The following is a 15,076-nucleotide window of genomic DNA, read 5'->3' on the forward strand; positions in this document are numbered from 1 at the left end:
GCAGGCAATGGGTTCTAAGGGTTAGAGAAGGCAAGGACTGGATCTGGAAGACCGCCGTTAGTTTCTTGGACAGATCCAGTGCTTGTACCCGTAAAATGAACCTTTTCAGGTCAATATAGTTGCATGACGCCTTGAATTGTGTCATACCTAAAAAGCCTTGGAAAGCACTGTAGAGGAAAGAGGATCACAGTTGCATCTTCCCTGCAGAAATAATGCAGTTTGATAGCTGCCATGGTTCAGTGATACGGGATTCCAGGATTTGTAGTTTTGTGGGATACTTAGTCTCCTCTGTCCGGCACCACAGCAAACTGCAAATCCCAGGATTCCATAGCACTGAGCCATGGCAGTTAAAGCGGTGTCAAACTGCATTTATTTCTGCAGTGCAGACAGAACCAATGGTTATCTCTCCATTGAGAAAAATAGCCTCCTGAGTTTCTCTCTCGTTTTTCTCTCTTCCTTCTGCAACCAGGCTTTTGATGGTTTTGCCTCTCTGGGTATCTCTCGGGTCATGGATCCCGCCGACATGGTTTTCCTGACTGTTCCCGATCGGCTGATCGTCATGACATATCTCTGCCAAATCCGGGCATTTTTCACTGGCCAGGAACTCAACGTGGTCCAGCTTGCCAGCCATACTAGCCAATCCACCTACAAAGTGGGCAAATTCGACACGGACTCCTCCAGTTCTCTCGATCCCGCTGCTTTCTATTCCCAGCACCTTCAAACTGCAAATTCTCAAACACAACAGCCAGAGAAGGTGGACATTGAGGACTCTGGGGTAGCAAAGACCTCGACCATAGGAGACCAAAACCTGGAAGGGGAAGATGCTACCCCTAAACATCCTTCTGGGACGGACGAAAAGGCAAATCTTGCAGAGGATACTAGCAATGAACCCATAACAGAGGACAAGGGAGGAAAAGACAGCAATATTGACTCTTTGCAAACCATCTCTGAGGTGGTGGACAGGACAGAAGCTGATAGAAACAGAGATCTTAATGGTGGTGCTGCAAAGCCGGTTGAAGAACCTATGTTGGGGTTCCTTAAATCAGTGGATTATAAAGCAGAGGACACAAAGGCTTTGGCTGAGAGTACTCCAAATACTCAGTCTTTGCTCAAAGACTCTATGATAGAGGCCCCAAAACCTGATGGGGATGCATCTATTAATGGCGCCATGGCCAGTTCAGCCATGGAACAAGGGGCAGATGTTTCGACCCAGGTAGATTCTGGGACAGAGACTGGGAAAACAGTGACTAATGGAACTGCAACCAGTCCAAGCGTGGAGCAGAAAGGAGAGCTCTCCATGGAGGACAGAGCGGATGCCGTAAAGGCAGATGAGAAGGTTTTGGCAAACGGTGGCACGGCGGTCGCTCCAGCCACAGAGCCAGGGAATGGGAAGCCATCGGTCATCAGCAATGAGAAGCTGGTTGCTCCGCCACGGCTGAAGCGAATGGCCTCTCGAGGCAGCATCGAACGCCCTTTGCAGCGTGCCCTCTCCGTAGGAAGCCAGGGTCCGGTGGCTCCGCCGCGTTCTCACGCTGCCAAGTCCACCTTCGCTCACGTCCGCGATGCAGACTTGGTGAAGAAGCGGCGTTCGCGGCTCAAGAGCGAGTCCCTGTCGATGGATGAGGCGGACGCAGTTGGCCCTTCGGAGGATCCTGCTAAAAGGCTGGCTGCTGTGAGTAGCATGCCCCCGGAGAGGTCAGGCAGGCTTGCTAATGTATGTTGCATGGCACATGGTGTTGCTAATGCTTTTCCTGGTGGAAAACAGCAAACTCTGTCTTGGGAAATTTGATCTGGGGTCCAGCCTTGTCAGTTCTTCACTTCGAGGCTTTGCAAATGTTGTAAAGATGTTGCAGGCAACCTTGGTTTGGCTTCCAGGCATGCTTCAGTCCTGACGTTGCTCTTGCTTTAGGAATTAGCGGCTGGGTTGGATGGACAAATTTTGGGAACTGGTTCAGCTGGGTGTGTTTTCTACTTGGGACAAAGCTCAAAACCATGAATTCCATGGTTTGAACTTGAGCATAGGTGTGGCAGTCGGCTTGGGGCTTTGTTTGTGCAGCCTCCGGTTCATTCTAACACTCCCTTCCCACGTTGTCTCTTGCATTTCATGTGTTATGGTCTGTACTTCTGTTTCTGAGCTGATATGACCTCTTGCAGACTTTTAGGTGGGCCTTTAAAGCACACTTTGTTGCTCAAATCAAGGTTGGAGATGAGAATGTTGACATACATAGATACACAGACACATACGCATGTGTCCTTGAGGCATTGGGTGGCCCATGGAGTCACCAGAAAATATTTTTCCATCTTCTCAAAGTTGCACATCTAGCATGCATTCCTCTAAAATAAGGCGTGGGATTCCCTGATACCTTGTTTTAGCTTAGGTCTTCTGCTAAATTAATGAAAATACGTATTTTGAAACCAGAGGTCTTGTGGTTTAATTCCAGTTTCATTTGGAGTGGGTCTTGGAACCAGAAATGACCCGAAAGCTTAAATATGCTGTTGTTTGCCCCTATATGCAGTTGTTTTACTTATATAAAACGACCTGTCTTTTACTAAAATAAGCATTCTTCTCTCTTGATAGATGAGTATATATAATATATCCTCTAGTAAGTTTAGGGCAAAGTACACTGTGGTTGCCTCTTATCTTCCAGGGACAGGCTGACCTGGCAGTGATGGGGACAGCGGCTCACAACAATGATTTGAGGATAGATTTTCTAGATGCCATTTCCCAATTCCCATTATGCCCTGGAGTGATGCTGCCTCAAAGGGCAAGATGGGAATCGAACATGGGAACTGGATGCCCAGTGCCCAGGGTGCCACCAGTTGGAGTAAAAAGTGAAAGGGGGGCCATGGCATTTGGCAAAAGTGCAGTTTCCCAAAGATGCCAGATACTACTAGTACCATCTTTGGAATACATATAATTTTGTAATGTAAAACAGCGCTAAGGCAAAAGTTCTTAGTGAAGAATTTCTCTTGGCCGAGACCCACTTTGTCTCTTCTCCCTTTTCCACAGGACAATGGTTGTGAGGAGGAATCAAGACCCCGACAAGGAACTGCAAAGATGCAACAGCAGCCGCCGCCGCCGCCAGGTAAATCTCAATTTTTGCAGGTAGCTCTCCTGCTTTGTGGTCTCCTTAGCTCAGTTTCATGATCTCTGGCTTTCTCCATCACAGCATCTCCGACGGCTGCCTCCCAAGAACCTCCCCAGGACCCCAGCCTCAAGAACAGCACCAACGAAGAGGAGATCCCAGTAAGAAATGGGGGGTGCGAGATGTTCGTTGATGTTCTGCTTCGGGAAACAAAATGCTTGTGGCCCTGTCCTTTAGTAATTCAGATAATCCAGACTAGACCAATGTGCCACAAGTACCAGGACTAGGAATGTGTGCGTAGCTAATAAAGTCAAATGCACCACTTGCATCTGCCGGTTACAAATCAAACCACGAAAACAAATAAAAATCTGGGTCGGTAGCATATTATCAAGGGATTAAGCACTTTAAAAAGAAGGAAAAATACAATTCTAGAAGACCTGCTGTCAAATTTTACAGTATTGAAATGTTATTCTCTGTCCTCCATACAAGGAAGGGTCTGCAAACTTAGAGGCAAGGCACAGCCATGCTTTGAATACAGAAGGTCCCAGATTTAATCCTTGACATTTTCCTTGGAAGGATCTCAGATAGCATTGCCGGAAAGGCCACTGCCCATCACAAGTAACTGATACTGCGTTAGGAAGGGCCAGTGGCTTATCTCATAAGAAGGCAGCTTCTGCATTGTGTTCATGTGTGTTTTGCTGGCCTCTCCAATAAGAAAAAGGCCCAGTCTCTCCAGAGTGTCTATCTTTTGGCTCATCTTCTCTGGAGCTGCTAATTCAAGAGCATCCTAGGCCCTGATATTTCAGGGTCAAATCCTGAATCCTAGAGATGGTCCCTAGCATTGTTTGAAATGGGTGGGCCAGGTGGGACCTCTGGAAAGATTGAAGGAGCCATTCCAAATTGGTCCACAGCTACTGAGAAGGTCCTATCTCATGTTCTCACCAACCAAAGCCTAGGGTCAGTCTTTGAAAAGGTCTTGTCTCATGTCTCACCAACCAAAGCCTAGGATCAGTCTTTGAGAAGGTCCTAGCTCATGTTCTCACCAACCAAAGCCTAGGGTCAGTCGCTGAGAAGGTCCTATATGTTCTCACCAACCAAACCTAGGGGCAGCCTCTGAGAAAGCCCTATCTTGTGTTCTCACCAACCAAAGTCTAGGGTCAGTCTTTGAGAAGGTCCTATTTCATGTTCTCACCAACTAAAGCCTAGGATCAGTCATTGAGAAGGTCCTATCCCATGTTCTCACCAGCCAAAGCCCTATCTCATGTCCCAACCCGACTGTACATGTGAAGGTGGTGGAACTGAAGGAAAGGCTTCTTCTGAGAATACACCCAAGGCCCATCAGTCAGGATGTTGGGTTGCATTCCTGCGTTGGGTGAAACTGCCACCCTTTATCCCCTGTTGCTGACCATAGCAAAACCCTCCATTTCAGAACAGGAGTGCTGAATATGTTTTGTGGTTCCCCTATAGAAATTCCAAGACACCAGCCAGTATGTGGTTGCCGAACTCCGGGCTTTGGAGAACGAACAGAGGCAGATCGATGGGCGAGCGGCCGTGGTGGAGAAGGAGCTGCGGGGTCTGATGGAATCGGGTAAGAATTTGGGGCCACCTGCTTGACGCGATCCCTGGTTCAATAACCAACCAAATGGATGCTTTGGGGGGGCCTAATTTGTTTTTACAAAAACCCTCCCGTGCACATGGTTTCCATTCATTTTAAACTATTTTGACCCTTTCAACCTATCCTTTAATTTGGCTGCAGGGGTCACATTTTGACTCCTTTCATTGGCGACTATGGATACCGGCCGAGAAAGCCTTCAAATTCACATTAGACCCTGATCCAAACCTCCAAAATGCAGTGACTGCGTAGACGTTTCAGGTGTGCAGAGTGGACTTGGCATCGCATGCCGGAAGAGGGAAGGTGAAAGCAGCCGTGGCACCCATTCACACCTTTCCTTTGGTTTGTTTTAGGCACAGACAAACTAAGAGAGGAGGAATTGATCCAGGAATGGTTTACTCTGGTGAATAAGAAGAACGCTTTGATCCGGCGGCAGGACCAGCTACAGTTGCTGTAAGTGTTGGCATTGATGGAGTATGGCTGAGATGAAGAGGGGCTTTCTGTGCCTTTCATGCCAGTCTCATTTCCCAAGTCTGATGCCAAAATGACCTCTGGTTAGTCAAAGCATCCAAGGGTCCTACCCCCTGATATGAAAGAATACACAGTTAACGCACTCCTGAAACATGCCCATCCAACCTCTGTTTAAAACCTCCAAAGAAAGAGAGTCCATCACTCTCCAAGGCAATCCATTCCAATAGTATTGGAATCTCTTTCCTTGAAATTTGAATCCATTGGTTGATGTTCTAGTCTAGCAGCAGAAAAGAAGATGGCTCCATCTCCTGCCTGACATCCCTTCCAATATTTAATGATAGCTGTCATGTCAACTCTCAGTCTTTTCGTCTCCAGACGAATGCTCCTGCTTCATTCCCATTTTATCCTCGCAGCAAAATGGAAGGTCCTTCAAAGGAAGGAAAAATGACCCAAAGTGAGCCAGAGAACATCTTGGCTGAACTTCTAGACCAATGATCCCTTGGTCCTCCAGGTGTTTTGGACTACATTTCCCAGAAGTCCCAGACACCTTGGCCAACAGTCTGGGATTCTGGTGCAAAACATCTGGAGGACCAAAGCTTGGGAACCGTTGTTTTAGACCAAACCTCCGCATTACTCTGGTTCTCAAATTGGTAGCCACCTTCTCCTTCCTAGGGCTGGAAGTCAAACCATTGCTGAGGTGTGTTTGCAACATGGCACTCCATGCACATTGTAGTCCTCTAACTGCAACTTCTTCCTCCAGGATGGAAGAGCAAGACCTGGAGAGGAGGTTTGAGCTTCTCAGCCGGGAGCTGAGAGCCATGATGGCCATCGAAGGTGAGGCCTGAAAACTGGATTATTTCTGTAGTGTGGATGTAGACTAAATGCCTTTAATTCTGTAAGATGTTCAGATGTTCATGGGCCTCGGGTGAAAGTTAATAAACTAAAAGCAAGACAGAGCACTGTGTCTGGGGAAACAGATGGACTGCAGAGTCTATCCTCAGCCAGAATGTCTATATTTTGCCTTTCTTCCACCATTCAGACTGGCTCAAGACGGAAGCCCAACAGCAGCGTGAGAAGCTCCTACTGGAAGAACTGGTGTCACTGGTCAACCAGAGGGATGAGCTGGTCAGAGACCTGGACATCAAGGAGAGGATGTGAGTAGGCTTAAACAACCTTTCTTCTTTATCGTTGGTTAGAGAGAGCCTGGAAATGTAGGGAGTACTGGAAATATTGGAAGGAATAAACAGGCGATCTGATTGTGAACCAGACCAACGTCTCTCAGTAGATGGAAAGAAAAATGAAATGACAGTCCTCTTGAGTCCCACTTTGGGAGAAAGGTGGGATATAACCCTCATAAATGACGGCGTAAACCTGGCGATTTATTTCCAGTGTTAGCATTTATTTGTTGTTTTTATTATAACATCCTCTTTGTGAGCACAATAAAAAAGTTAGCACTTTTTATTAAGCGTTAACACTTTTAACGCTTTCTTTTTCTCCCTGCTCCTTTATCATCCATCCATACACCACCCACCCACCCCACCCACCCTTCCTTCCTTCCTTCCTTCTTCCTTCCTCTTTCTTTCCTTTCCTTCCTATAGAGCCCTTGAGAAGAACTAGGCTCGAGAGGGGGCCTGCAACAGAGACGCCGAAAGCTCAGCCGCAAGGACAAGTGCCGCGTCAGCTGAGGGGGGATTCAGCAATGTCCCCCTTCTCCCCGCCACCATTACCACCAGTGCCCTGTCTTGCGCGAACTGGCCGAGGGCACCTAATGCCAGCACTTCACCCCCCTTCCCCAATCCGCCTTCAAAAGGACACTTGCACGCCACAGTGCTGCCTCTGTTGTTGGTGCACCTTGTTGCCCGCAATCTTCGGTGGCATGCGCAAGCCCGCCTTACGCTTGGGTATGTACAGTATTTCTTGGGTTGCTGGTATTCTCTTCCTTCCTTTGCAACATCTGAATCCCCTTGCCGGACTCACTGCTGCAATGCAATATGTCCTTCCCGTCCGCCTGTTAAGTTTCTTATGGAGAATCGAAAGGATCAGAGAAGCGTCTGTCTCTGTGTTGCCAAAGCAAGATGCAAACCAGTGACATTATCTGCTGGAATCTCCAGGAACATGTCTATATGGACAAACTACTCCAAAATCTCCCCAAGTTGGCTGCATCCCGCTTGCACAACGCAGGGCAAAACCCTGAATCGGGTGCAGACTGTCTTCATGATACTTGCACCCAGTTTGGGGCTTCCTTTCCCCTAACCTGCCTTTTGTTGCAGGATTTCATCTCTTTGCGGCAATGGTAGTGGCTTCCTTCATTCACAGTCCTTACAAGCTGCCCTCCATGGTTGCCAGTGGCTTTGGGTTCAGAATGAGGTGCCCAGCACTGATAACAAAGCTGGACACCCAATTTTGACCCTGGAAGACAACCACCCATCATTCGCTGCAAGAGATGAAAATGCTCAGCAAAAAAGAGCTGGTAGGGAGAATTTGGTGCCAGAATATTCTGGGGGCATCCTAAAGTATTCTGGCTCAAGCACACCCTCTTAACATTTCACAGATAAAAGCCAGGACTCCAGTAGGCAAGCAATATCCGAGCCAGATGACAAAAAGGTCTTAAATAGGGAGAATACACCATCTAAGAAAGGGTTGCCGCAGTTTGCTTTTGCTTGAACTTATGGGCAGGGCAAGGTGCCACCTCTGCCAAGCCATTCCTCCCCGCAGGGTTAACTGGGCACCAGTTAATTTTGCACTTTGAGCCCAGTTTGTAGCAGTTGAAGTAAAGGGAGGACTAAAGGGGGAGGAAGAGAGAGAAACCGGGACATTTTAAAACCAGTTGAAAAAGTGGGAAGGCAGAGGATTAAATGGGGACTGTTGCTGCCAAACCAGTTTGGAGAGTAACTGATATACTCAACTATAAGTCGACTTCATGTATAAGTCGAGAGAAGATTTTGGGGCCAAAATGATGGATTTTGATATGACCCACGGACAAGTTGAGGGTAAAACTTGAAGGATGTTCTTGTTTCAGCAGCAAATGTCCTCATTTTGCATCTGCCGACTTAACCGGATGCTTCACTGACCCTCCCAATTCTCCATCACATTGTCAAAGAAGAGGGGATTACAAGACGGCGGTCAGTTTTGGGGGCGATGACCGGGGAGCACTCTTTAAGTTGCCCACATCCATCTAGGATTTTGAACATTACCTGCTTTTCTCTTCGTGCCAAAGAGGGGTCTTTTCCTTTCCAGTGCAGACGTGACTGATTTGGGGTTCTCTCACCCCTTCCTCATTTCCATGCCTTCCCCAGAGAGACGGCTTTGGGTGGCATTTTAAAGGGCAGTGCCCACGGACTCTGGAGCGGGACTAGGAACCTGCCTTTAAAAAACAAACCGCTCTCCAAATATTAGGAATTATTTATTTGCGTGTGTGCGTGCGTGTGCATGGTGTTGTTCGAAACCTGAGTTTTGGAAAACGGGTGCCGCTGCCTCTCCTGTTTCAAAGAACGCTTCCAAGGGCTCTCTTTCTCCTTTTATTTCCTAGCGACCCGTTTTAATGCCCCCTTTCCTGGTACAAATGCCACCAAGTGCCTTGAAACGCAACAGCGGCCAAGTTTAGGTTCCTAAGTTTGCAAAGACCCCGAAACAAACCCTAGCCCCCCCTTTCCTGGTTATTTGCACTAAATTTGTACCGGAGTTTGAAATAAATGTCTCAAAAAGGCGCACAAGGTGTGAGAAAGTGGTGGTGGGTATAAACGCACAACTTTGACGAAATCTTGGTTTGCAGAACAAGCCGGCGATCGGAGAACCTATTTTGAAGGTAAGGCTTTTCTTGCCAGTCCAATTGTTCTTTATTATAATACTCCTGGAGGTTGGGGAAGGTTGCTTTAGTTGTTTAAAAAGTTACTTCTAGCGGCTGAAAAAGTCCACATGGCACACCCCAAAAGCAAACACCAGGATCATTTCTTAAGCACACTTGCCTGGAAAAACAATTGTGTTGATGCACTGCCAAAAGAAGAGGACATGGGTTTGCATTAAATGGGCATATTCTTGTTTTATGGCCAGGATTCTGGATACTTAGGCTGCAGAATTAATGCAGTTTGACGCTGCTTTGACTGTCACAGCTCCATCCTATGGACTCTTTGGATTTGTAGTTTGCATTGGCTCTGGCAGAGAAGGCGAAGTATCACACAAGACTACAAATCCCAGGTTTCCGTAGCATGCCCTCCATTTGGAGCATGACTAAAGAGCATAAGTTTGTACATTTGGCCCTCTGTAGCCACGGATTCCTTATCAATGGATTCGACCGTTCATGCATTGAAAATATTCAATACAAATTGCAAAATGCAAACCTTAATTTTACTACATCATTGTAAATAACGGGACTTGAGCATCCATGGGCTTTGGTCCCGGAACCAAACCCCAGTGTATACCGAGAACCCATTGTGTTTCTATGAGCGTTTTCAGCTTTCCTTTGGTCATGTCCTACGTTTTTCTTTAATGCCCGACACTTTGCGGTACCCAGCTTTCCTTTGCTGTCGTGGCACCTGGTCCAAAAGCGAAGGTCCAGTGAGATATCATACAAACAGTTTTGCCAGCCCTGTTTTCAAGATGGAGGAAAACTGGTTCTTCGTGGCTTCTTCGCCCTCTACTTACCCTTGCGACGCTTCCCAAGTCTGTAACTTTCCTCGGAGACTGGCAATGGTCTATTTTGGCACGGCATCCGGGACGGTGCCAGTTTGGGGCGGCAGCAATAGCCCACTTTCCCCCCGTTCCTCAACTGGGCAAGGCTGGTTCCACGGGTCCATTTAGGAAAGCATTTCCAGACGCTTCGGTCAAGGCAAGCTGGTCCCGGCTCACGATTTCCAGGCGGTCGTCGTTGTCTTCTTCTGGAGGAGAGGATCCGGACGCAGGAGCGAAATATTGGAGAACCGCGCGGATTTCTTGCAACCGGTAAGCCGTCTCCAGCGCCACAAGCATGGCTAGCAAGCCCACAAGTAAGTAGCCTAGAATTGGAAGATAAAAGTCAATGTTGAAGGAGGAGATGCCTTTCCTTGCTAAAATCTTCCAAGTCTAATGGTTTTAAGTATTGGACTTCAGGAGACCAAGGTTCAAATGTCCCCTCAGCCATGGAAACCCACTGAGCAGCCTTGGTCACACTCTCTCAGCCTCAGAGGAAGGCAATGGCAGACCCCCTCTGAGCAAATCTTGCCAAAAAACCCCATGATATGTTCACTTTAGGGTTGCCGTAAGTCAGAAATGAAGGCACCCAACAACTATTTGAGGTCTGAAATGTGGTGTAATAATCTGAGTGTTGGACTAAGACTCAGGAGACCAGGGTTCAAATCCCTGTTCACTTATGGAAACCCATTAGATCACCTTGGACAAGTTGCGTTCTATTGGAGGAAGGCAATGGCGAACCTCCTCTGGAGAAGTTTTGCCAAGAAAACCCTTGGAGAGGGTTGCTGTTGAGTCCGAGTTGACTTAAAACCACATAACAACACACACATACACACCACGTAACAACACGCACACATACACATACACACTCCAGATAGACCCAACATAATAGTAGCTGGCGGGGACTTACAAGTGATGCTGAGTTCGTACAACTCATGGAGTGGTGACTCCAAACTCCCTTCGGGCACATAGTCGCCCAAACCGATGGTGCTGAGCGAGATGAAGCAGAAATACACCGACTCCAAGAAGGTCCAGTCCCCTTCCAATGCCCAGAAGCAGATGGCGGGGATGAAGATGAAAAGGCCAAGGGTCGCCAGCGCCAGGGTCACGGCGTGCGCCAGCGCCACATGGGCAAGTGGTAAGCCCAGACGGGTGTGGATGTATTGGACAGGCCGCTCACTCACAACAGGCATCAGGTGATGGAGGAGTACAGCCAGGAACACGAGCGTGAAAGGGATTCCCACCAAGGAGTAGAGGATGCAAAATATCTTGCCCCACGGAGAGAGGGGCACTGTGTGCCCATAACCTGCGGAGGGATGAGAAACAAGGTAAGTTTAGAACTCGGAACCTGCGTCGAATCATAGGAAGAGACCCCATTCTGCCATGCTAAAAATGCAATCGTAAACTGCAATGCAAAATGTTTTTAAAAAGCTATGCGCACCAACACGAAATGCAGAATAGAATAATGTTCGAGGGTTTGTAGTTTGGGGAGAGGCTTAGCTTTCTCCCGTCAATGTTGTTCTGGTGCGCCGCCAAACGCACTGGATGGAGCCATGGCAGTTAAAGCAGCATCGAATTGCATTAACCTTGCAGTCTGGCAGCGGCGCATGACCGCGCAAACAGTCGGGTATTTATTTGAAGTAGGCGAAAGAGTGGCTGATTCATGCGCGACTATCTTAGGCACGCCACCCAAAGAAGGTGGAGTGCTTCTCTGGTTTTGTGTGACTTCTCGTGACCACTAGGCTGCGGCGACCCATTTGCCAGGCCTGAACACCGTGCATTAAAGTTAAAACAATGTTCCTGGGTACGCATCGCTGGACTGGCGCATGAGAAGCCAAATAGTCACACTCTATTCTTGTATGGCGCCCAGTTCCTGGTCATTCTTCTTTTCAAAAGGTCATCTGTTCGAAAGGGATTTGTGGTCGGGGGAACAGAAGCGGGTCCAAAAGGAAAGGGTTTTGGAAATGTTTTTATTAATAATAATAATAAAAAATTTTTTATTTTTATACCGCCCTTCCAAAGATCAGGGCGGTTGACAACATAAAATCAATAAATTTATTGATTTAATGATGTAGGAAAGCCCAATATTGCGGGATTAAAGCGTTTGAATGTTTTGATAAGAAGGAAGGATGGCAAAGTGTGCCAACCTTCTCCGATTTCCTTGTTCCTCCAGACCTTAGTTTCAATCTTTGCTCAACAGGAGAAAAGGGGATCAAAATGAAGAGTGATATACTTGGTTCAGCTATGTTCGAGAAGGTTTAATTAACTAATTAATCTCCTAAAGGGCCATGTACATTTATGGCACTATATAAATAAACACTATTATTATTATTATTATTATTATTATTTTATTTATATCCCGCTTCTCTGATACAAAGCAACTGAAGCAGCTTACATATTAAAACGCCATACAAAGTGCAATACAATGCATTGTCCCTATCTTTCCCCCTCCCTTAGAAAAGAATTAAACATCTTAATATGTTTTATACACACACACACACACACACACACACATATGTTTAATATATATAATATATATAATATTTTAATTATATGTTTTATATATATATATATATATATTACACACACACATATATATATATATAACAATTTAAAATTAATAAACATAAATTAATGCATATAAATAAATAAAAATAAATCAATAAAAATGAAAAATAAGATGAACCCAACAATTTTGCATTACAACAGGGACATAGCCAGGATTTTAGGAAGGGGGGGTCCAGACTAAGTGCCACCATTATAATGGGGCTTGGGTGTGGCGGCGCAGCAGCACGCACCATTCATTTTTCTAATGGAAGGGGGGAGGTTCCAGACCCCAAGAACTCCCCTTGGCTATGTCCCTGGTTACAATCGGGACAGTTCTATATAGATCTCAATTCTATATGGATCTCAATTAAGATCCATATATATATATATATATATATATATATAATGGCTCTTAATTGACTCCAAAACTCTGCATTACAATCAGGAGATACACACACACACCACACACACACACATATATATCCTGATGGTAATGCAAATTTTTGGGGTCGGTTCAGATCCATTAGCTTTGCAAAAGGCCTGTCCCTTGGCATGGAAGAAGACAAACCAGCATTTCTTTAGGTCCAACTGCATTCTTTCTGCCCAGTTGCACCCGATGTTGGCTAGAGCCTCTGGGTTTAACAGTCAAGAAGCAAAGCCCTAAAGGCTTGGATGGTTTCCATCTCTGGGTCAGAGTGTTGGGTGAGGCCCGGGTTCGAATCTCAGCTCCGCCACAAAGGTTAATGTGCAAAAAAATCATGGAAGAACTCCAGGAACATGATAGCAATCTTGACATATTTTGTGGGCTGCTGCACGGAACAACAACAGCAGCGAGCGAGGATTTGAACCCAGACCCATACTCCAACATCCGAACTATGACACTGTGTTGGCACTCTAGGCTTGCTTTAAATTGATAGGAAACTTGTAAGCACATATACGCACAACCTATGCGCACGCCTGGCGCAAAAGGACAGCTTGCACCCGCACATCTCTCCCCACAATGCTATGACACATGTCCACCCCATTGGCAAACACTATCCATCTCATCGTCCCCGATATCTCTTTGTTTCATTGTGTCCCTGCCATTAATAGGCTTGGCCAAAGTTTTCCTTATCAGTATATATACACGACAGCAATATAAAATGTGCAAACATTGAACGCGGAACACAAATAGAAAAAGGCTGATGAAAAGCCATGAAGAAGTGGCCTATGCGCAGTCTGGCGCATTGGATCGCAACTCCAAGAATCCCCTTGAGATCTAAGGCAACAGAGAAAGGGAAATGGCCACTGGAGGAATAATGATAATAATGATGACAATAATGATGATGATGATGATGATTAATAATGACATACTGTATGATGCCACTGGAGTAAAGAGGTGCCACCATTAAGGTGGTGCCCAAATGCTTTAACGCCGCAGTGTAGATGTCATCATGCGCCTTCGAGTCATTCATATTGACCCTATCTTGGGGTTTCTTTGGCCAGATTGGTTCAGAGGAGGTTTGCCATTGCCTTCTTATGAGGCTGAGAGAGTGTGACTTGACCAAAGTCACCCAATGGGTTTCGTGGCTGGGGTAGAACTTGAACCCTGGTCCCTAGAGTCCTAGTCCAACGCACAAATCATGATGCCAAGCTGGCTATACCAATCCCAGGATCCTGGATTAGAGGCGCCACCATCCAAGTGGTGCTAAATTTATTATTGTATGCCATCTGTTTCATTTTCATGCCATCTTTCTGCCCAAAAGGGACCCAAGAACGCAGTGCCCCTGTCCCTTCTGGTTGCGTATACTGACCTTACAATGGGCTTTCCTTGGCCAGATTGGTTCAGAGGAGGTTTGCCCTTGTCTTGCCCTGAAGAGGCTGAGAGAGTGTGCCATGCCCAAGGGCACCCAGTGGGCACCATGGCAAAGCTAGGAAGTGAACCCTGGTCTCCTAAGTTGCAATCCAAGACCAAAAAGAAAACCTAGTGTTGGTGCATGCAGCCAGAAATGGAAGTTGGCACAAGGTGCTCACCTGCCCTGGCACAGCATCCTCCAGGTGAGATGCCCACCTGCCCTTACCTGTTGTTGTGAGGACGCTGGCAGTGAAGAAGACAGCCGAGGAGAAGTCCCAGGTGCCAGAGCCGGAGAGGTTGCCCAAACCAGAGATGCCATAGCTGCCAGCCTCCAAGACCTGCTCCACCAGCCTTGCCAGGCGCTCCTCCGAAAGACAGGCTTGGAAGTCCTCCAGCAAAGCGAGACGATCCCGCTGCAGGGACCCCAACAGGGCTCTTTCGGGGGGTCCTTCCAAGCCAGAGAAAACGGCAGCACCGACTAAGAGGTAGAGCCCATAAGAGGCCAGCAGGAGCCCGAAGCGCAGCCCTGGAGGCAGCGCCATCCTCTGCGCAGCAGCATCACCTGAAGACTCACCTGGCGCAGGTAAGGCAGGTAAGGCAGGTAAGGCCAGGACGCCGCCCAGGGCGAGGCCACCGATGCCTGGCCTCCTTTACCCTCTTCCTTCCCTGGATGTCTTTCTAACCAGGGCTTGGCTGCTCCTCCTGGTTCCTCTGAAGCATCCCTAGACTCTGCCTTGGCTGACCCAAACTTGGGTCCTCCAGGGGCCTTGGAGGACCTCAGCCATCTTGGTCCATGGTCTGGGATTCTGAGAGCTGAAGTCCAAAATACCTGGGAGGACAGAATCAAGAAGTCCCAAACTT

The 15,076-nt window shown here is 47.2% G+C and overlaps 2 protein-coding genes across 9 annotated transcripts in view; one reads left to right on the forward strand and one right to left on the reverse strand.

Moving 5' to 3' along the window:
- EHBP1L1 (EH domain binding protein 1 like 1) overlaps positions 1-12,168 on the forward strand; it is a 35,264-nt gene extending 23,096 nt beyond the window's left edge. For 7 of the 8 annotated variants that reach the window (XM_042439161.1, XM_042439164.1, XM_042439159.1 and 4 more), the window contains 8 exons: positions 470-1,672; positions 3,011-3,086; positions 3,171-3,247; positions 4,554-4,674; positions 5,052-5,151; positions 5,930-6,003; positions 6,209-6,323; positions 6,768-12,168. In XM_042439161.1, the coding sequence (XP_042295095.1) occupies positions 470-1,672; positions 3,011-3,086; positions 3,171-3,247; positions 4,554-4,674; positions 5,052-5,151; positions 5,930-6,003; positions 6,209-6,323; positions 6,768-6,786 (1,785 nt within the window). In that variant the 3' untranslated portion in view covers positions 6,787-12,168. Of the gene's footprint in view, positions 1-469; positions 1,673-3,010; positions 3,087-3,167; positions 3,248-4,553; positions 4,675-5,051; positions 5,152-5,929; positions 6,004-6,208; positions 6,324-6,767 lie in introns of all 8 variants that reach the window. The other variant, XM_042439162.1, reaches the window with a different exon arrangement.
- A 1,654-nt stretch (positions 12,169-13,822) lies between these two features.
- Positions 13,823-14,775, reverse strand: LOC121915188 (potassium channel subfamily K member 1-like). The gene has a single exon (XM_042439168.1). The coding sequence runs from the start codon at positions 14,755-14,757 to the stop codon at positions 14,314-14,316; it is 444 nt and encodes a 147-aa protein (XP_042295102.1). The 5' UTR covers positions 14,758-14,775; the 3' UTR covers positions 13,823-14,313.
- Between the last annotated feature and the right edge of the window lie 301 nt (positions 14,776-15,076).

The sequence above is a fragment of the Sceloporus undulatus genome, chromosome 9 (assembly GCF_019175285.1).
Source record: "Sceloporus undulatus isolate JIND9_A2432 ecotype Alabama chromosome 9, SceUnd_v1.1, whole genome shotgun sequence".
In the NCBI taxonomy this organism is placed as follows: domain Eukaryota; kingdom Metazoa; phylum Chordata; class Lepidosauria; order Squamata; family Phrynosomatidae; genus Sceloporus; species Sceloporus undulatus.

Excerpts from the sequence above, each read along its gene's own strand:
- LOC121915188 (XM_042439168.1), bottom strand. The coding sequence starts at position 14,757 with ATGGCGCTGCCTCCAGGGCTGCGCTTCGGGCTCCTGCTGGCCTCTTAT.